The sequence below is a fragment of the Phyllostomus discolor genome, chromosome 8, assembly GCF_004126475.2.
Source record: "Phyllostomus discolor isolate MPI-MPIP mPhyDis1 chromosome 8, mPhyDis1.pri.v3, whole genome shotgun sequence".
Taxonomy (NCBI): Eukaryota; Metazoa; Chordata; class Mammalia; order Chiroptera; family Phyllostomidae; genus Phyllostomus; species Phyllostomus discolor.
This window is the reverse complement of record NC_040910.2, coordinates 74,654,335-74,674,752: the sequence shown is the minus strand read 5'-3', so window position 1 is coordinate 74,674,752 and position 20,418 is coordinate 74,654,335. Positions and strand designations below refer to the sequence as shown.

At 56.8% G+C, this 20,418-nt stretch overlaps 1 protein-coding gene across 2 annotated transcripts; it reads right to left on the bottom strand.

Annotated features, from left to right (window-relative positions):
• Positions 1–884: 884 nt before the first annotated feature.
• On the bottom strand, positions 885–16,443 carry P2RX1 (purinergic receptor P2X 1). 2 transcript variants are annotated; one of them, XM_028534490.2, is made up of 13 exons: positions 16,241–16,441; positions 15,523–15,903; positions 6,716–6,863; positions 6,360–6,431; positions 5,850–5,919; positions 5,516–5,612; positions 5,113–5,193; positions 4,735–4,876; positions 2,752–2,879; positions 2,211–2,301; positions 1,729–1,794; positions 1,261–1,362; positions 885–1,149 (listed from the first exon to the last, which is right to left on the bottom strand). In XM_028534490.2, the coding sequence occupies exons 2-13, from the start codon at positions 15,657–15,659 to the stop codon at positions 1,084–1,086; spliced, it is 1,200 nt and encodes a 399-aa protein (XP_028390291.1). In that variant the 5' UTR covers positions 15,660–15,903; positions 16,241–16,441; the 3' UTR covers positions 885–1,083. The 2 variants fall into 2 exon arrangements, with proteins under 2 accessions (XP_028390291.1, XP_035889143.1); XM_036033250.1 differs by lacking the exon at positions 1,261–1,362 and having other exon boundaries at positions 16,241–16,443.
• Positions 16,444–20,418: the final 3,975 nt, after the last annotated feature.

Genomic DNA, 20,418 nt, shown 5'->3' with positions numbered 1-20,418 from the left:
GTAAGCCCAGGGTTTGGCTAAGGCCCCCACCTGACCAGAGGTAGCTGAGTAAGGATTCATGGCTGTGGGGGCTGGATAAGGAAGAGAGGGAATAAGAGGGAGTTGGGGACTTGGGGGGAAATACTTCCCATGGAGGTGACATGGTATGGACCAGGTAGGTGTCTGTGCTTGGGGGTATAGGTGTGTTCAGATGGTTGTGTTGGCAGGGCCCAAGCTGTTCAAATACATCGTGTGGATAGAAGGGTGATGTGCATTCAGGTGAGTGTGCACATGGGGGTGTGTGCACCAAACGCTGTGTGGCTTGTGTGCACAACACATACCTGCTCACTACTGGCACCTACCAGGTGATGCGGGCCCAGGCTAAGTCTGATTCCAGATCAGAAATATTTTAAACACAGGTCCTAATACTGGCCTGGGGAGTTTGCTGCCCTTGCAAATTGTGTGGCCCGCCTTGGAGATCCTGGTTCAGGAGGTCTGGCGTGGGTCCGGGGCCTGCATGGTTGACAGCTCCCCATGGAAACTGAAGCCGGTAGGAAACAGGGCTCAAGCAGAGCTTTCCCATAGAACTTTCTGTGGCCCTGGAAATGTTCTGTGCTGGCTAATACGGCAGCCCCCAGCCACACGTGTCTACTTAGCAGTGAAATATGGCTAGTTTGAGGAACTGAAGCCTTTATTTTCTTCCCTTTTAATTAATTTAAATTTAAATAGTTACCTGTGGCTGGTGGCTGTCGTATGGGACAGCACAGGTCTAGAGACACGAGGCAGTGGGAGGGCTGAGGGCCCAGAGGGACAAGCACAAAGCTCCAGTTCAGGAGCGGGAGAGGGGCCCTGCCCAGCATTAGCACCTCCACACCAGTAGAGGCCAAGGCTGGCATGGGGCTTCCTTGGCGGGGTGCAGGGTTTGGAGCCAAAGTTCATAATTGCACAGGTCCCTCCCAGTGTCCACCCTGAGCTGCCAGCAAACTGGTCTCTGCCTGGCTGAGAGGGTGGGAGAGCTGCCAAAGAGACCCCTCCACCCTGGCTAGGACCCCACCAGGGCCCCGCCTGAAGCTGAGTCCAGTCAGGAGTCCTCGGGGCTGTGGGTCAGGACGTCTTCATGTTCTCCTGTAGGACCAGGGTGGAGCTGGTGGCTGCGAGGTCACGCTCACCCTGTGAGAGCATGAGGGGAAGAAAAGTCAGCCTGAGGGGAGCGGCAGACTCCCCACCACGGGCATAGGGGCCTGAAGCCTCTGAAGAGCCTGACTCCAGGACTTCTCCTACCGCCTGTGGTCCCATGTCCTCCGCATACTTGAACTTCTTCTGCTTGTAGTAGTGTCTCTTGGGCAGGATGTGGAGCAGCAGCAGGTCACAGAGAACTGTGGCCTGGGGGCAGAAAGGTGGTGGCTGGAGCAGGGAATCCCTACTGAATGTGGTGCCCTGGCTGAATCCTGCACTCTCCAGACCTCAGGGTGGGGGTAGGGGCGGGGTGGGGTGGGGTGGCCACATGAGACCCTGCAGGCCCCTGGGGACTGAGACTGCCCCACCATACCCCACCTCACCTCTGTCCCACTCCAGCTTTGGGCCTCAGCTCCCTCAGACACACTGTGGGTGGGTCCAGGGTGCTGGGGTGGGCTCAGTGAAGGTAAAGACAACTATAGCCAAGTTATAGGCTAAAAGACCTAAAGCCACTACCGAGATGGAAGAGGAGGGACTGACTCAGCACAGTGACTCCTTGTCCCCAGCACTTACCACCCCGAAGATGCCGATCCCGGAGCCGATGGTAGTCATTGTAGGGATGATGTCAAACTTCCCAGCCTGGAGAGGGACCCCGGGGAGAAATGGGTTAACAGTCAGGAGCAGCCCAGTTGGAAAGGGCTTCCTCAGAAGTCCTAAGGCCAGGCCTGGGGCTTGGGGGCATCTCCTCCACTATCAACTGGCCCCACAGCCTGCTGCACAGGTTCTGGCTCTATAGGTGACGCAGCTGCTGGTCGGGAGCCCTGGGTTTTGACCTTGGCTCCGCCTGCCTGGACTTGGGGAGACGGTGGGGGAGGTGTGGTCACAGACTGGAAGGCCTGCCCTCAACAGCACTCAAGCCCACCCATGTGTCATTAGGAAAACTGCTGAGTGCAGCCCACCCAATCTCCTGTCATCTGTAACCAAAGACCACCCCCCCAAGGCACTCACAGGACCTGAGGACCTGAGAGCGTGCTGCCCCTCACACTGACCCTCACCTTTCCATCCACGAGGATGTCAAAGCGAATCCCAAACACCTTAAAGAGGTGCCGGCGGTTGGTCCCATTCTCCACGAAATGCTTGGCAAACCTTGGGGAATGGGGTGAGGTTGCAGGAGAGGTGACAGAGAAGCATCTCAGGGCGGGAGTTCCCAGAGCATCAGAGATGCAGGGGCCCCTACAAGTCCATGAGGACAGCCCCATACCCCTGAATGTTGTATGGGGGGGCCACAGGCAGCACCCCAGGCCTCATCTCAGGAATGCTGTACTCAGCCCTCACCCTGGATGCTGATGTCAGCAATTTCCCCAGCCAGTCCTGGCTGGGTGGGCCTCAGGAGGACCAAGAACCAGGGGCAGGGGCTCAGGCCTCCCAAGTCCTACTCCCTGCTGGCCCCCTGCTTGGTCAACCCCAGGAGAACAGGAGCTGCCCAGGCTCCTCTGCTCCCCTCCCAGAGACAGTTGCTTGGCCCCGAGGGTTCTGGGAATGGAAAAACCCACAGGACCACAAGGAAAGGGGTGCTGGTAGGGGCCTGGCAGGCACCTGAAGTTGAAGCCTTGAGACAGATTTTTGTCCTGATACAGCCCGTGGAAGTCATAGACGGGTTTACAGTGTCGTACGTGCCAGTCCAGGTCGCAATTCCAGTCGATGGTGATGCCTATCACCCCACCCTGCCGGGGACACAGGCATATAAGATCTGGGGGTTCAGGAGCTTAGTCCTCACCTGAGGGTACATTTTAAAAATTGATTTTAGAAAAGGAGAGAGAGAGAGAGAGAGAGACATCAATGTGAGAGAGAAACATTGATCAGTTGCCTCCCATATGTGCCCCGACCAGAGATAGAACCCGCAACTTAAGTTTGTGCCCTGACCTGGGATCAAACTGGCAACCTTTGGTTGGCGGGACAATGCTCCAACCGAGTCACCGGCCAGGGCAAGAAACTGCTGTCTCACAGCAGGTGCCAGCAATCTCTTGAAGAGGGAACATTTTTCGGCTTGAGAAAGATACTGAGAAATGGCTTCAGTGTCAGGTCCTGTTACCCTCTCTGGCCCCACCTCCCACACATCCCTCATACTCCAGCATTCGGGCACTTTCTAGAATACACCAGGTTTTCCTCCTTTGGGGCCTTTGCACATGCAGTTCCCCAGTTCCCCACAAGGCTGGCTCTTTCTCAGTCTTTGGTCATTCTCCCCTACGAGGCTTTCCCTGACCACCACCCCAGCCTAAAACACGTCTCTGTTACTCCATCTCTGTTTTCTTCTGGAACATTTGTCGCTTTTAATCATATATTTATTTTGTATGATTACTTACTAACACATTTCTTCTAAGACTGTAAGCTCCAGGAGGAGGGTGGTCTTGTCTGTCTCACTCACTGACTCCTGAGTTCCTAGCACAAGTCACAGTGTGGGAGGCAAGTGAGTCGTCGTTGAATTAAAGAGTGAGTCTGTAAAGACTTGGACTAGGAAGAGAAAACTTGAGAAAGCGAAGCTCTTCCGGGCCAGGCAAGGACCAGGGACAGGCGGGGGTGCGCTGAGCAGCAGGAGAGGTGGGAGGTGGTCGGAGCGAGGAGGGAGGCTGACACCTGCAGGTGATGGTGGTGGGTGAGAAGTCCCTGGTGGGGGCGGCATGGAGACGCCAGGGATGGGCAGCTCTAACGTTCAGCTCCCTGGTCCTGCGTGTTGCTCAGTGCAAACCCCTCCAGGGGTGGGCAAACTTGGCCAAGGGCTGCATTTGTTTACTTACTGTCTGTGGCTGCTTTTGCTCTCTACCAACTGACTTAGGTAGTAGGAGCAGAGACCGTGTGGCCTGCAAAGCTGAAAACACTCTCTGGCCCTTTAAAGAAAAAAGTTAGCTGACTCCTATTCTAGACAAATGTGCTGTTTGTGTGTGTGCGATGGAAAAGGGACGGATTTCCACCCTGAATAGGTGATTCAGGAGCAGGATGCGAATGACCACGTGGGCACACAGACGCAGGGCTGCTGCGCGCCAGGCGGTCCTGAAGTGCCGTCGCACCCGTGAACTCACTCGGTCCTCGAGACAATGCCATGAGCCTGGTACTCTTATTGCCTCCGCAATGCAGGTGCAAAAGTTCAGACGCACTGGAGGTAAAGGACTTGTCTGAGGCCCCGCTGCTCTTAAGGACCAGAGCTGGGGTTTGAACTCAGTCGGACAAGGCTGTGTTCTTTATGAGACCCTGCTTCTCGTGGATCCCCAGGTGACTGTGGGGATCTTGGCCTCTGGAATTCCCAGGATTTCTCAGGGCCATGGGCCATGGGGTTCGAGCTGCTTTTTTTCTAATATTTTAAAAACAGTGGGACCTCAGCAGACGTCCAGGGGACAACACCTGCCCACATCCATTCATTTTGGGCACCTCCTCTGTGCCTGACCCTGTCTCCCCAATATCAGAGGATAAATCCATTATGCTCAGCCCATGCCAGGGAGGCTGGAGGTGGGATTAACCGGACCCGAAAAGCTTGTTGGCTAACAGTCCTGGACCCCAGCCTTCCCCACTCGCCTGGCACAATACCTTCTCGGCCAGGGTGCTGAAACTCTGTCCTGACTCTCGTGCCACATAGCCAAGATTGAAGACGGGGCACAGCGGGTGTGAGATCTTGTGATAGAGACATCTCTTCATGTAGGTGGCATTCACCTCTTCCACCAGGTTGCGCCTGGGGAGCAGAGGGCATGGGTGGCAGCAGTATGCCAGCTGGGAGGGCGCCCATCCTGCCCCGAAGCTCCGAGGATCCCTCATGGGCCCCAGAAATGCCCCGTCCACAGCCCTTAGACACTGAGGGCAGCCCACCCCAGGGGCCCGGCCTCCAGAGTGAATCAGCAAGGGGCAGCTGAGACCAGCAGGCACAGCCTCAGGGAGCCACCTGCAGGTTTGCCCACTTTTCCCACGAACCTCTTGACCTCGAAGCGTGGAAAGCTGATGCTGTTCTTGATGAAGAGAGTGAAGTTCTCGGCCTCTTGGAGAAGGGCAGGGCTGAAGGAGACCACACTCACTCATTGCCCCCTCCCCAGGAGACTCCTGCGCCCATCAGAGCTTGGCATGGTGTGGGGGGCGGGGAGGAAGGGAGCGCCTACAGGATCCCCCTGCAGACTTGGATGGGTGGAGGGTAGGTGTGCTCTAATGGAGGATTCTCAAGGCCCTTGACCAAGGGCCAGGGGAATCTTTGGCCAGGGCTGAACAGATAGAGAGAGGGTGGGGTTGGAAGAAGGGGGGCCTGTTCCTTTCCAGGGGACACACCCCCTCTGTCTGGGCTTGGGGACCCTGCTCCCAGCTCCCTGGAAGGACCAGGCGTTACCGTGGGATGTAATCATCCACTTCCACAGGGCACCAGCCGAAGATCTCACATGTCCGCACAGTGTCATTGAAGGCCACACACTTGCCTGTGCGGATGCCTGCAGCGAGGGAGAAACCCCTGGGTGCCCGCCCAAAGGTGAGGGTGCAGAGGAGGCCTCCCATGCCTCTCCCCTAGAAACCCCCATTGAGGGAACCCCAGAGCAGAAGCCTGAAGACAGAAATGTGGCTGACTCTGGGACAGGGCAGGCCAAGGTCAGGGGAGAGGGCAGAAAGGACTTCCTGCAGTAGGAGGCCTGGGGCTGAAAGGGGCTGTGGAGGGAGGGGGCCGGCCTTACCTTGGGCCTTCCTTTCTGCCTTTCCTGGAGTGCAGCCACTGTCATCCTTGCACGTGCCCCCTTCTGGATGCTGGAGGAGGGGAGAGATGCTGGCCCCAGGCCCATTGGCTGGGGTGCCGAGGAAAGCCCCTCCCACCCCCAGGGCCCTAGGGAGGGCCTGAGGCAGAATCTCAGATGTCCTTGGGGCGGCCATTACTCAAGGCCTCCTTCCCCCAGTGCCCTCCCAAGACCCTTCCGGGCTTAAGCCCAGCTGTCCCATTGCTGATGTCCGCTGGCAGGGTGTGGGGCTTGTAGGTGGGGCAGCCATGGAGGCTCAGCATCCTGCTTGGCACACAGCTGGAAGGGAAGCCTCAGTACTGTGGGCGGTGGCCTGTTACTTTGTGCAAATCCATGTCTGAAATCCCACCCCTGTGGCCCCCCAGGAAGCCTATCCAGCTGCTCAAGGGGAACCCCTCTGCCATGTCATTTTCCCTTTGGGTCGAAGGAGGAGGGATGGGCAGCAGTCCTCACCTCTGCACAGTAGCCTTGGGCCTGGTGGGGGGTGATGATGAAATTGGTCATGACCACGAAGGAGCTGTCCCCCTGTAAGTGAGGGGCAGGGCTGTGAGCTGGGAGAATAGCCCCAGAACCCAAGCACTGCCCAGCAGCTTGTAGAACCCATGCAGCAGGCAGCATGATACTCCATACCCCACGGTGTCAAAGTGGGGTGACGTTAGCAGGCTGCTTCTGCCCTTCTTTCACAGTCAGGGAAACTGAAGCCCAGGGAGAGGCTGGAGCTGACTGGTCCCACAGGGAGGTGGGACAGAGCCCATCCCAGCTCTGAGCCAGGACTTGTGGGTAGAAGGGGTAGCCCTGAGTCAGCTCACCTGGGCCGGGAAGACGTAGTCAGCCACATCCCAGACCTGGGAGCCTACTCCTGGGAGATGCGTCACAGTCAGACCCTTGAGTTTCACAGACACGCTGCTGATGAGGCCACTGGAGGTCTGGTAGCCCTTCTCATAGACAAAGACCCATCTGCAGAGAGTGGGGGAAGGGGTCATCCGAGGATGGCACATGGGTACGCAGCCCACTGCCCTTTCTGGCACCAGCTGGACTGGTCAAGTCCTTTCACTTTCCCTCCCCACATGCATTTCTGAGTCACTCTCAGCTCCTGACTCTACATCCGGTCTCCCCCCACCAGCTGACCACTGCTTGAAGCTCCTCCATTCTTTTTCCAAAATGCTCACTCCCGGGGAGGAGACCCACCAAAGGACTCTTTCGGATCCTTTTCTAAGAGCAGAATGTGTTGGTGCCTGAAGGCCAAACTTCTTGAACCCCAATCCTGTTTTGGAGAGGACTCCTTCCTGAGGTTGTGCCACTGAGAAGCGGCAGAGCACGATGGCGGGAAGCCTGGGAGCATCTGGCCCCCAGCTGAGGCCCTTGGGGGAGTGGCTGCAGCTGGAGGCCTCCCAGCTTTCTTGGAGAATTCTTGCCTTCTCTCCCAAGCATCGAGAACCCCTATTCTCTGGGTTCCCCACTTTCAATCTGGGAGGTTCAACGGGGCCCACCTCTCTCCTAGTCCCAGGGGTAGGCACATGATCAAGGCCTGCCAGTCAATGTCCCATCACTCTAGCAACAGTGATGGGTCTCAGCACGGACACGCAACCCTGGAGTTTCGGCAGTGAGACCAGGATTTTCCTTGGAATTAATGGAAAAGAGACATCCTCCCTGGTGGGTGGCTAGCGAAGTGGTTGCAAGACCAGAACTATGGTTAATTATCTTTGCTATCTTATGAAGCAAGCTTGAGAATGAAGCCAACCTGGAGAAAAGCCAGGCCAGGAAACTGGGAGGGACAGGCCCCTACAATGTTGGCTTTGCACCTGGAACCAGCCATAGCTAAAGCATGAAACATCTGCTTCTGGACTTCCTCGTTACATGAGCTAATGAAGCCCCTTTCTTTATTTAAGCCAGTTTGGCTTTGCTTTCTGTCGCTTACAGCTGAGAGTCCTGGAAACACTTCTCTCCAGAGTGCGGTTCTCATCTTCGCACAGCTCTGTGAGCCTGTGTGTCCGTAGTGCCCGTCAGGGTGAGCAGCTGTGTATCTCCAGGGCAAATCTGTGGGCACCCCTACGCGCACATCTGACTGCACGCAGGTGTGTTTGCGCCCCCTTCGCCCCTCTCTCCACCCTCAGTCCACCTGTCCAAGTAGAGCTTGAAGTCCCTCCCCTGTGCCTGAGAGCTCAAGCCTGCACCAGAATTCTCCAGGCTGCTCAGTCTGTCCAGCTCTCTAGGGGCTGTCTCCCGGATCCAGGTCCCAAGAAGGCAGCCCACCAATGTCCTCCTCTCACCTGGCATAATCCACTCCTCTTTCTTCAAGCTGCTCCTCCACCCTCACCCCGCCTGGCCACTGCCACCCACAAGTCTAAGCGTGGTCACTGCTGCCCCCTGCAGGTCTCAGATGGCAACAGGTGAGATAGGACAAAGGCCGCCAGTTCTGTGTCCTGACCCTGTCTCGCTCCTCCAGCCCTATGAGGGAGGATGGGCATCACCTATCCCCCCACCTGGCTTGGGTTCCTTCCTCCAGGATGGCCTGTGGCTTCAAGCCCAAGCTCAAAGGAGCTGTTGGGATGGATGTGGGAGCTGCTTCATATTCTAAAGCCCCTGAAGGGGAAGTCACTGGCCCCTCTCTCTTGGCACCCCTGACCCCCAGTGTCCTGCAGCACTTCTCTCTCTGCCCAATGCCAGCTCCTCACAAGACAGATGAGAAAACTGGGGCCTGGGAAGCATCTCTCCAGAGTCATAGGTCGATCCCAGGCTTAGGGCACCCCGCTCAGGACTCTGCCCCCCTCCACTGAGCATCAGCGTAGCTGCCAGGTGCCAGAATTGGAGGGCAGTAGTTGGGGGCGGGGAGCAGAGGCTGTATGCTGGGCCTGATGCAGCCGCTCTTGGTTTCCTGCCCTGGGGGGCCTGTCAGTCCTGGGGGATCGAGGAGAAAAATCAAACCTGGCATCGATGTCCTTAGTTCTGATGACAGTAGAATGACCGTGTGCCATCCCCCTCCTCCAAAGCGTTGACCCAGCTTTGCTGATGCCACTCTGGGAGGCCACCATGGGGACTGACCTGATGCCAAACATATTTTTGGAAGTCCCTCCCCTTCCAGAAATTCTCTTCCCAATTCTTTCTTTTCCAGCAGAGTCTCCCGAGTCTCCCTTCTCCAGCAGCCCCTCATGGAAGGGCCGACCGTCGGCTGAAGACTGACCTCTCTGCACCCTGGCTTCCTCAGCAAAGCCGAGGTGCTGACGTCTGACACGGAGACACTGTTCATTCAACAGATGTAAGTGAGGCCCCGCCAGGCGCGGGCAGCGGGCCTGGGGACAAGTATCTAGGTGGTCGTTGGGGGCGGGGGGGTGTTCCCATGAGTTCTCTTTAAAGAAGTCAGCACACATAGGCACATAAAGACAGTGCTCCTGTTTCCACGGTCTCTGCTCTTCCTTCACAGCTTCTGTTCACGCCATCTGCCCCCACCACCCGCCCCCACCACCCTGGCCTCGCTCCTCGGCCCCGGCAGAAACCCCTCCCTGGAGTTATCGCAGACACAGTGTGTCCCTGGGCTCCTGTCTCCAGTTCTTACTCTCTCCCAAAATTCAGTTCCACACATTCATTTCATCAGTCAACAAATACTTAACAAGCCCCTATTATGTGTCAAGCATTGTTCTAGGCATTAAGAATACATAAGTAGTCCTGGCTGGTGTGGCTCAATGGACTGAGTGACGGCCAGTGAACTGTAAGGTCACTGGTTCGATTCCCAGTCAGGCCACATGCCTGGGTTGTGGGCCCGGTCCCTGGATGGGGGTGCGTGAGAGGCAGCCAATCGATGTATCTCTCTCACATTGATGTTTCTCTGCCACTCTTTCTCCTTCCCTCCCACTCTCTCTAAAAATAAATAAATAACATCTTTAAGAAAATTAAATTAAAATACAGAAGTAAACAAGGCAAGCCAAAGGTCTGCACTCAAGGAACTTACAGTTTGCAAATGTCCTGCTGCTCGGTGATGCACATTCCTTCCCCCTGCCCCGGCCCCTCCCCCACAGGCACCTCGAACCTAAGCCAACCCTTTGGAAAAAGTCTGGCAGCTCCTCAAAAAGTTAAACATGCAACTGCCACTTGATGTGGCAATTCCACTCACAGCTATGTACCCAAGAGACCTGAAACTGTGTCCACACAAAAACTTGTACGTGAATGTTCACAGAAATATTCATCAGAACGAAACTGCAAACAGCCCAACGCCCGTCATCCCGAGTGTGGATACACAAACGTCATGTGTCCATCCGCACAGGGGATGTTCTTCTATCAGGAAAAGGAAGAAAGCACAGACACGCCACCACACGGGTGAACCTGACAAACAGCAGGCCAAGTGCAGAACACCAGACACAAAGGACCGCGCACTGTATTGTTTTACTTACATGAAACACCCAGAATAGGCAAAGTGCAGAGTGGGAGGGGGTGGAGAGGGATTGCATGGGGCACGAGGCTTCATTTGGATTATGTCTGGAATTAGTGGTGATGGTTGGACAAATCTGTGATTATACTAAAACTCACCAAACTGTATATTTTAACAGGGTGAATGTTACAGTAGGTGAATTATATCTCAAACCAAAAATTCAGTGTAACCAACCTAATGCCTCCTCTGCCCACAGAACTTGAACCTCTGGGGCCCTCACCATGGACGGTGGCGCCCGGCCTACCCATCCCCAGGCTCAAACCCTGGCACCACCCTCACTCCCTCCACATGCTTCGTGTCTGTAGTCTTTGGGCTCCTCCATCTTTCCTCTCCTCCCTGGCCTTCTTCCGCAGACCCTGAGAAGCTGAGAGGAGCTGGGGCACATGCTGGGGCAGCTCCGGCATGGGGCTGACACAAGGTGTAACACGGGCCACAGGAAGGAGGTGGCCAGACCTGGCCCATGTTATGGGGCACAGCAGACTTGGGGAGGGGCACAGCCAGACTCCGAGCCAGGAAAGGACTGAGTTCAGAGCTGGGGGCACAGAGGTTAATCATCACACAGTCTACAGACAAGTCAGGATGACGATTTGTGTCTACATTGTTTAATAAGTTGCCAACCTCTAAAAACCAAGACATTTCTCTCACCCATAAATTCCAATTTCCTACTTCTCTTAAGAAGCCAGCAACCCTGGCCATGCTGGGCACGTGCCCCTGCAGCCGTGACGGGCGGAAGTCGAGCAGTGGCTGCCCCTGGTGCTGGCCTGCCGGGATGAAAGCCTCTGTCTTCCCTGCCCACCACTCCTACCTTGGCCTCATCCTCTCCTCTTATTGCTGCTGCCTCTTCATAGCTGTCCTCTGGCCTCTACCCTCACAAGCACCTACTTGTCCCAGGCTTTCCCCTGCCAGACACCCTTCTGTGGCTCTCACCACCTGCGGGAGGAAGCCCACGTTTCTCGGGCCAGGCTCAGAGGCCCCCGTGCCAGTGGGCCCCGCTCAGCCCTCCCCCTCCTCTCCCTTCCCTCCCTTCATGACTCTTTTATTGTCCCTTTCTCGCCCCAGGACCTCCTTTTTTTAATTAAAAAATTGTATTTATTTACTTTATTAGATTTTATTAATTTATTTTTACAGAGGGAAAGGGAAGGAGAAAGTGCGGGAGAGAAACATCAATGTGTGGTTGCCTCTTGCCCACCCCCACTAGGGCCCTGGCCCACAACCCAGGCATGTGCCCTGACTGGGAATCGAACCAGCAACCCTTTGGTTCACAGGCCAGCACTCAACCACTGAGCTACACCAGCCAGGGCTAAAAATGTTTTTTTTTTATCCTCACCCAAGAATATATTTTTTTCATTGCCTTTAGAGAGAGAGAAAGGACAACAGGAAGAGAGAGAGAATTATTGTCTATTGTACATACCCTGACTGGGAATTGAACCTGCAATCTTTTGGTTACAGGATGACGTTCCAACCAATGGAGCTACACCGGCCAGGTCCTGCTCCAAGACCTTTGATCACACTCTGCTTTCCAGCAGGACTGTTTGGACCAGGTGGGCATACAACCAGGCTCCACCAATCAGGGTGTTCATTTCCTTGGCCACAATGATTGGGTACATGACCCAACCTGGGCCAGTAAGAGCTGGACTCGGAACATTTATTTATTTATTTATTTATTTTTAGAAAGACGGGAAAGGAAGGAGAAAGAGAGGGAGAGAAACATTGATGTGTGACAGAAACATCAATCAGTTGCCTCCCAAACATACCCCAACCTGGGATTAAACCCACAACCCAGGCATGTGCCCTGACTGGGAAAAGAACCGGTGACCTTTCAGTTTGTGGGATGACATCCAACCAACTGAGCCACACCGGTCCGGGCTGGACCCAGAACTTTCGCTGGAACTCTGGAGAAGGAGATGCTCTTGTGCCCCAGGGGAGGCTAAGCTGGTGGATGTCAGCTTCGAGTTGCTGGGGGCCCTTCTGCCACGATGAGGTCAGAGAGCCTGCCTGAGAATGAACCCCGCCGGAGGAGAGCAGAGCGGAAGAGAGCTTCACTGGAGAACCCACATGGGACCAGCCATGCTCCTTATCTCCTAGATGAGGGAGCTGGAACTCGCTCTTCCTGCAGCCTCATCATGGAGGGTCCAGCCAGGCCTGAAGCCCACACTGACTTTCAGTTACATAAATCAATCAGTATCCCCACTCTTCCTTTTAAACACAGTTTGACCAGGTTTCTATCTCTAGGAACCAAAGGAGTTCGGGCTAATTCACCCTCGCCTCTCTGCCTACCCTGCCCCCACCCCTGTGCCATGAAGCTCGCACAGCACTAGGCCCGGAAAAGATGCCGTGGAAGAAATGTCTCCTGATATGTCTCTCCCAGCCCTAATTTGCATCAGTTCTTATCCCTGGTTGGCATGCTCCAGGGTCCATCTGGAGGTCTCAGAAACACATGACTTCAAGAGCCCCCAGGCCTCTGTTCAGGTTGGTCCCACCACTGCCACCTCCTCCAGGAGCCTTCCCAGGCTCCCCTCTCCAAGCAGCACTCACAAATGTGAGCGTCCATTAGGACTCTCCTGTGTGCCAAAAAAGATCTTTGTCCCCCCCCAACCAGACCAGCCCCAGGCAGGGACATGTCTCAGCATACCCTCTCTAGGCCTGCCAGATCACGGAGGAGACCCCTGCTGCCTGCACACCTCCAGTTATGGAGAGCTCATTACTGCCCAGGAGACAGCTCTAACTACAAATTAACCCCCATAATTTGAGCCAAAAACAGCCTTTGCTCAGCCTGCCAGGGCCTCAGGCCCACCTGCTCCCTCCTCTTGCCCTGGACTTCTGGGACAGTGTGATGGGAGAGCACAGCCTCAGTCCCCCTCTTCGGAACCTGCTCAGGTTCTCGGCATCTCAGCCTCTCTGCCTCTGTCTCAGTAACTCTCTCTCCATTTCGGTCTCAAAGTCTCTCTTTTTATCTGAGTGGTTGTGCTCCAATGTCTGTCCCTCTGTCCAGTTCTGTCTCTGTGGCTGCCCACTGCCCCCCGCCCCCCCGGCTGTGCCCCTGTGCCTGGTGTCCGTGAGTCTGGCATTTCTCCTATGCTTCCCTCTGCCCACTGCAACACCAGATGTTCTGACAGACGGGGGCCTTGGAAAGAGATGGGGGGGGGGCGTGGTCATTAAAGAAAGGTGCCCTTCCTCAGAAAAGAGAAACTGTTGAGCCTCCATGCAATGTCTTCAGAAGGTTTTCCCCCATCCCTACTCCGTGGAACAGCTGGGAAATTGAGGACTGAGAAAGCAAGCTCAAATCCAGGCTGGTTTCTCTCCGAGGCTGTGGGCTCCTAGCCGAACACTCAGTGCAGCTGTGGGCAGTGGCCAGACGAGGGCGCCAGAGACAGAAGCAGTCATAGCCCAAGCAAGAGCAGAGGGCTGGACTTGAGGGTGGATTGAGGGGTGTTGGAGGGACCTGGCCTTCCTCGCTTTACTAAATGACTTGGGGCATCAGTCCCCCTCCCTGAGTAGGTTTCCCTTCCAGGATATCAAGGCTGACTTTGGAGCCATGCAGTTGGATTCAAACCCTGGTTAAGCCTCTCCCTAGCTACGAGATCCTGGCAGAATCACTCAGTGTCTCTGGGCCTCACTCATGCTGAGAAGGCCACATCGATTTGGAAACTGAATAGGCTGTTTGGGTTGGAGGAAGGGGAGAGGGAAGGGGAAGAGGAAGGTGATGAGGTTCCTGTCACTGGAGGTGTGTGTCCAGGGCTGAATGGCGGCTGGGGCATGTGCTGCAACAGGGGTAGAGAGGGAGGCTGTCCCTTTCCCTCTGACAGTCTCTGACCAACACACAGGAGGGCCCTGGAGCCGCTGCCAGGGCCGACTGGAAAGCCAACACAGGGAGCCTCAGGGCCACAGTGAGGACAACATTTGCCTGGCCTCTCTGGGAGAGGGGTAGGCCGGCAACTGCTTTCTTCCCCAGACGGTCAAAGGTGTGGCTCATGGTGGATTGTCAGGCCTGTCCTGTGCCCCGTTGGAAAGGGGCCCTGGGAGGTGAGAAAGGAGAAGGCAGAGCTGAACCCCGGGGGTCAGGAGACCTCTGCTCTAACCAGGACTTCTGGCTGACTTGCCATGTGAGCTGGAAACCCCCACCCCGATCCTCAGTGTCCCTCACAAGCTCAAATGACGTTGCAGACGTCAGACAGGCCTGTGCACAAGAGGGAGGCAGAGGCCGTTCGCCTGGCCCTGGCTCCACTCACCCGGCTCTCCGGCAAGTCGGGGGCCTCTGCTTCAAGGGGAGAGCAGGCTGCTTTGGATGCCGAGGCCCTGGGGGACCCAGGACTCTGCCAAGCCTGCCTGGGGTCCAGTCCGCTGTCCTGGTTTGGTCCCACAGAGGGGTCCACACCCACTGGGCACACACCAGACACATGGGGGCACATGTATCTGCACAGAGCTCTGGGTACGACTCACGTGAGTCCTCACACCACACACTTGTGTGCTCACACAAGCACACGTGTGCAAACCCCCGCCAGGCTGGCCTTGGCTCCCAGGACTGCCAGACTGACTTGAGGAGGATGGCTTTGGCATGGCCCTTAGGACACGCAGACCGCAGAGGAGTGTCACCTTGCTTCTGTCCCTGTACTCCCAGGACAATGGGACCGGCCCTGAAATGCCCAGAAAGGAGCTGTCATTCCTGAGACCAGAATGACCTCCACCATTTGCCTATGGCCCCCATTAGGGCACCAGGTGTTTCAAATTCGAGGGTCTCTCTGCTCTGGGGACCTCAGTTATGCAAAGATGCTTTTCATGCCGGCAGGGCTGGTGGGAGCCGGCTGTCAGATGGGGTGTGGCCTTTGTCTCTTAGTTTGGGCCTGGCTTAGCTGGGAGGTCAGAGGTGAAGGAACTCTGGCTGTGGCTCACGGGGGCCCTGGCCTCCAAAACCACTCACCACTTGAGGGAACTGTTACTAGTGAGGCCGTTGCTGAGAACCCAGCAGCTTTGCTTCTTGTTCCCCAGGGGACCCAGGACAAGGTTGCTGCTCTGTGCCTCAGTGTCCCTATCTCGACAGTGAGTTAGCAGGCTTCCACTCCTTCTCAGGAAGGAGGGTCAGGAAGGATGACAACCAAGGGAGAGAAAGAGGGGCTCCTGGGAGTCCTGGGGGCACCCCAGAGCCCGGAGGACGGCCCAGGTGCACGAGGGCAGCAGGGAGGGGCCCAGACTCACCCAACAACGTAGACCAGAACCACCAGCTGGATCAGGCGGAAGATGACGCCCACCTTCTTGTTGCGCACGAGCACCATTCGGGGAGTGTCGTACTCGAAGAAGAAGGCGGCCAGCTCATCTTGCAGCCGCCGCGCCATGCTGGGCTCGGCGGGGGGCTGAGGGCCAAGCCCCTGCACAGCCTTTGCACTCTGGGTGAGCAGACACCCACTCCCACGGCACAGTTTCTAGGGACTCCCAGCCCCTTACAAAGGGCAGGACAGGACAGATGGGGCCAGAGGTCAGGAGTCAGAGGTCAGTTGGAGGCGTTTGGTTTGGGAGGGAGAATCCCTGGGTGATCAGTGCGGCTCTTGGTCCCTGGCAGGGACTGTGGGACGGCTGTGCCTGTGGACAAATAAATTCCCAAAGATGGAGGGGGCGGGGCTGGTAGGGCCACCCAGGCCCAGCCCCACTGCCCCTCCTGGCTCTGCCTGGGCCCTGCTGGGCCTCCGGAAACAGGAGCTGTTGGCAGGAAACCACAGGCCACTCGTCACAAGGCAAAGATAAAGCTGTCAGCCCCCCGCAAACCCGACAGGACAGGACTGGGGGCTCCGGCCAGGGCTTGGGTGGAGTGGCTGCAGGCCGGAGCCCTCCCCAAGCCAGGGATCCCTCCCCATGTCCAAACATCCTCCCACCCTGCCTCTTCCCCTAGGTGGGGAGTTCAGCCCCCTGGGGCCCATACCGATGAGGGCAGAAGAGGAAGCAGGGCGTCTTCCGGGCCAGCTGCCTGACACCCCCGGCGCCCGGGGCAGGATCTCCCACCCGGTCCTTGCAGGCCACCTTCCACCCGCCGCCCTCTGAGGCCACGCCTGGCCTGTGTCCAGCCAAAGGAGGAGCGTCAGGCTGACGTCTCTGTTCCCCGACCTCTCCCACCGCCTGCCCGGCCTCAGCCACACCTCCACCTCCCGAAAGGAGCAGAGGCAGGCAGGTGCCCAGACAAGGCAAGGGCCGTATCTGTCACACACAGCACCCGCGGGCTTCCCGAGACCCAGCCCGGGAAGCCTGACGTCAAGTGGGTTCAGTCACCATCCCTGGCTCTGCCCCTCGCTGCCCGTGAGGGGTGTCCGTCCTCTCTGAGCTTGCTCCCTTATCATGAAATGAGCATGATAGTGGGGTTTCCCTGGGGGCAGGGGGTTCTTTCAGGGAACCTGAGACCACTATAGAGCTTGGGGTACGGCCCCTCTAACCCCTGCCCTCAACCCCAACCCAATCCCTGAAGGCAGGGACCCCCAGGATCAGGATGGGGATGGGGTGGGAGTGCCTTAGAGCTGGAGACCCACCTCTTTCTGCAAGTAAAAGAAGTGGAGCTCAGAGAAGAGAAATGAGTCTCCCAAGCCTACCCTGGGCTGTGCTGAAGGACTCAGCTTAAAGCCTTCCTGGCCGGCCCTCAACCCAGGCTGAGTGTCCTCAGGGCTCCCTCTGAAGACAGGAGGTGCGGCTGGGCGTCCTCAGAGCCCTCGCCAGCCCCAAGTTTAAGCTGTCCCACCCTGAATGCTGACAAGAGTCTTCCTCCTGGCCGGCCTTTACCGGGAAAATCACTGCAGGCAGGGAGCCAGGCCTGAGCTGGGAACCCCAGCTGCCTGTCTGAGCGAAGTCCCTTTCTGGACAGCAAGGGGCCCCACAAGAGGCAGGTTGTGGCCCCAGCCAGGACCCCAGGTCAACCCCCCCATCAGATCATCTTCGTCCCTAGAGTTCCTGTTAATCTCACGCTCAGCAGTCTGTCCGACGCCACTTCAAGGGGACCAGTGAGAACCACATCCTGGGCTTTTCTAAGGAAAAGTCCAGAGCTGCTGGAAGCCAGAGCTGTGGTAGTCACATCCCCTTGGCCAAGTCCTGACCCCAGGCAAAAGGGCCTGTCCTCTTCCCAGCTGACCGTATGGCACTTGGAATAGCAGGCTTCAGGGCATGATTTGCTTGTGATGGGGAGTGGGGTGGATGCTGACACTGCCTCTGAGCCATCTCTGTGTCCCACCCCACTCACACATCCCCACAGGCACACCGCCCTCAGGAGGGCAGCAGGTGCTGAATGAGGTCGGGGAGAGGGAGAGGGGAGGGAGGGGGAGGGGCAGGAGAGGGAGCTAAGGAAGTCAGGCAGTTATTCTCCAGTTGTGTCTGTTCCTTTCATACCATTACCATGACCTATTCCTCCTCCTCCTCCTCCTCCTCCTCCTTCTCCAAGGATCCAAGCTTGCTGACCGGCAGATGGACCAATGGACAGATGGCCTCCCCTGCCTGACTAAGTTTAGCAGCTCTGTGGAGGGTGGAGGGGCCTGTGCCCTTCCTGGAGGCAAGCCAGGCCCTCCAGGGGGTGTGCACAGGCTCCAGTGAGTTCTCTTAGCCACTCAGACAGACTTGCTTGGAGTGCAGGCAGGTACGGCTGTTGTGGCCTCGGTGCTGGCCCTGACGCTGGGAAAACAGATTGGCAAGGAGGGCTGTCTCGCTTGGGGTTGTTGTCACCTCCAAAACATGCCCAAAAGGAAAAGAAATAAAAGCAATTACTTTTCTCTCCCCAGATGTCTTTGCAACTGATAAGGTCAACGTCTCTTTTACTGTTTTTTTTTTTTTAAAAATAAACGGATAAAGTCTTATTTATTTATGTATTTATTTATTATCTTCACCCAAGGACATTTTTCTCATTGCTTTTAGAGAGACAGGGAGGGAGAGAGAGAAACATTGATTGGTTTCCTTGACGTACCTGCCCGGACTGGAGATCATATACACCCGACCTTTGATCGAACCCACAGCCTAAGTATGTGCCCTGACTGGGAACTGAACCTGCAACCTTTTGGCTACGAGATGATGCTGCAACCCACTGAACCACACTGGGCTGTGTCACTGGTTCTAAGACATATCTTTCCACCCGAGGCCTATCCTTTCCTGCCCCTGGCCCCAACTCCGGCATCCCAGGAGCAGACACCTGTGTCTATTCTAGGCATTGTTGGGGACAGAGGTGGCCAGGGCAGGGGTTACAGTTCAAAGGGACCATGATGCCTTCACATTCAGTAGGTTTTTTAAAAATAGCCCTGTGAGGTAGGTCCTAGAATCCTCATTTTACAGATAAGGAAACTGAGGCTCTGCTCATTTTACAGATAGGGAAACTGAGGCTCTGCAAGTTGAATGCCTTGCCCATGGTCACACAGCAAGTAGCTCTATGTCTGCTGGTGGCCAGGAGGGAGGCTCCCCCAAAGTCTGAGAGCTTGGCCCAGAGCCCACCCCAAGACTCCAGCATTTGGGAGTGTCCAGACCAGCCTTATAAGCCCAAAGGCCGGGTGGCCAGCTTGGGCACTGGCCAGGCCTTGTAGGGAGAGAAGGCTGCACTGCCAAGCGCTCGGCCCCAGGACAGCCTCCCCTGCCGGGCTAAATTTAGCGGCTCTGTGGAGGGTGGGGGGCCATGCCCCTCCTGGAGGCTAGCCCAGGCCCTCAGTGGGGTCGCCACAGTCTCCAGGGGGTCTCCTTAGCCACTGAGAGTTCCAAGGTTGCAGGGCCACAGCTCTGCCCGCCAAGTTCAGCCCAACCCCCCACACCATCTGGGCCTCCTTTGGCGACCAAGGGGCTCACCCAATGCCACGGCCCCTCAGGTACCGCTGGAATAGGGCCCTGGGCCAGCTTAGCAGACTGTCTGGGGGAGGTTGGGGGGCAGGCATCTGTGGGTGGCTGCAGCAAAGGGCCTCCAGGTTGACAGGTTGACATCTCCCTCCCGCCCAGACCTTGCGCTGCTCTTCTGGCTTCCTTTTCCACCCTCTAGGAACCAGGGCGGGCTGGAGCCTCTCCTCCTGAGCGCCCAAGGCCTCCCCCTACGACCCACTCTGCCTCTCCTTCTGGGCTACTTCTTCTGGGTCTCCAGCCTCTTCCCACCCCTGGAATGTGGGGAATTCCTCCTCCCTGCCCCTCAAACCCCTTGGGAGGTTGGTGTCCTAGTCCTCCCTGTGTGCTGAGGATGCCAAGCCCTCTGCACCCATGGGGCAGCTGCGTTTCCCCGTCACCTCCTTGGCACCTTGTTTTTTTCCTAAATTGAACTGTTTTGAGGTACACCTTACACACAATACAACACATACAAGTTAGACGCAGTTTGATGAGCTTTGACAAATGCATGTAACGCCCCACCGTGGCCCTAGAATGCCCCCTCCTGCCTCTCTGTTACTGCTCTTCCTGCAGCCCCAGCCCCCGCGACCTGCTTCCTTGCTGCAGATTTGTTTTGCCTTTTCTAGAAATTCACAGAGGTGGAATCGCACAGTATTTGCTGTGTCTGGCTTCTTTTACTCGGCACTAGGGATTTAAGCGCCATCCAGGCTGCTGCATATATGGGCATGTTCCTTCTTACTGCCCGGAACTGCTCCTCTGGGTGGACGCACCGCTCTTTGTCTGTCCTTCTGCTGCCGATGGACATTCGGGGTGTTCCCAGTGTGGGGCTACAGTGAAGAGAGCTGCTGTGGACACCTGGGTTCAGGCCTTGGACGTGTGGACGAACATCTTCCTTTCCCTTTTTGACCCCCGGTGTCTCCCAGTGCAGCCCCTGCTGGGTCGGTCCCTCCCACCCCGCTGAGGGGTGCAGTGTGGGGGCACGGGGAGCACCAAGTCCTGGCCGCCCAAGGGGTAAGGGAGGTCGTGAGCCTTTTGGCAGCTGCCAGCCCTGAGCCAGTGGGGAGCGTGCCGGGGCTCGCCCTGGAATTCCCTCCTGCCCCTGGCGAGCGGTGGTGAGGTGGGAAACCTCTGTTTACCTTGGCTGCTCCATCTTGCCCTGTCAGGCTCCATGCCGTGGGCTGGACAAGGCTAGACTCAGGCAGGCCTGGCCGTGAGCCCCAGCGGTGGCTGGGAATGCCGGAGCCACCTCCTACGAAAGCCCCCCAGGCTCATTTTAGC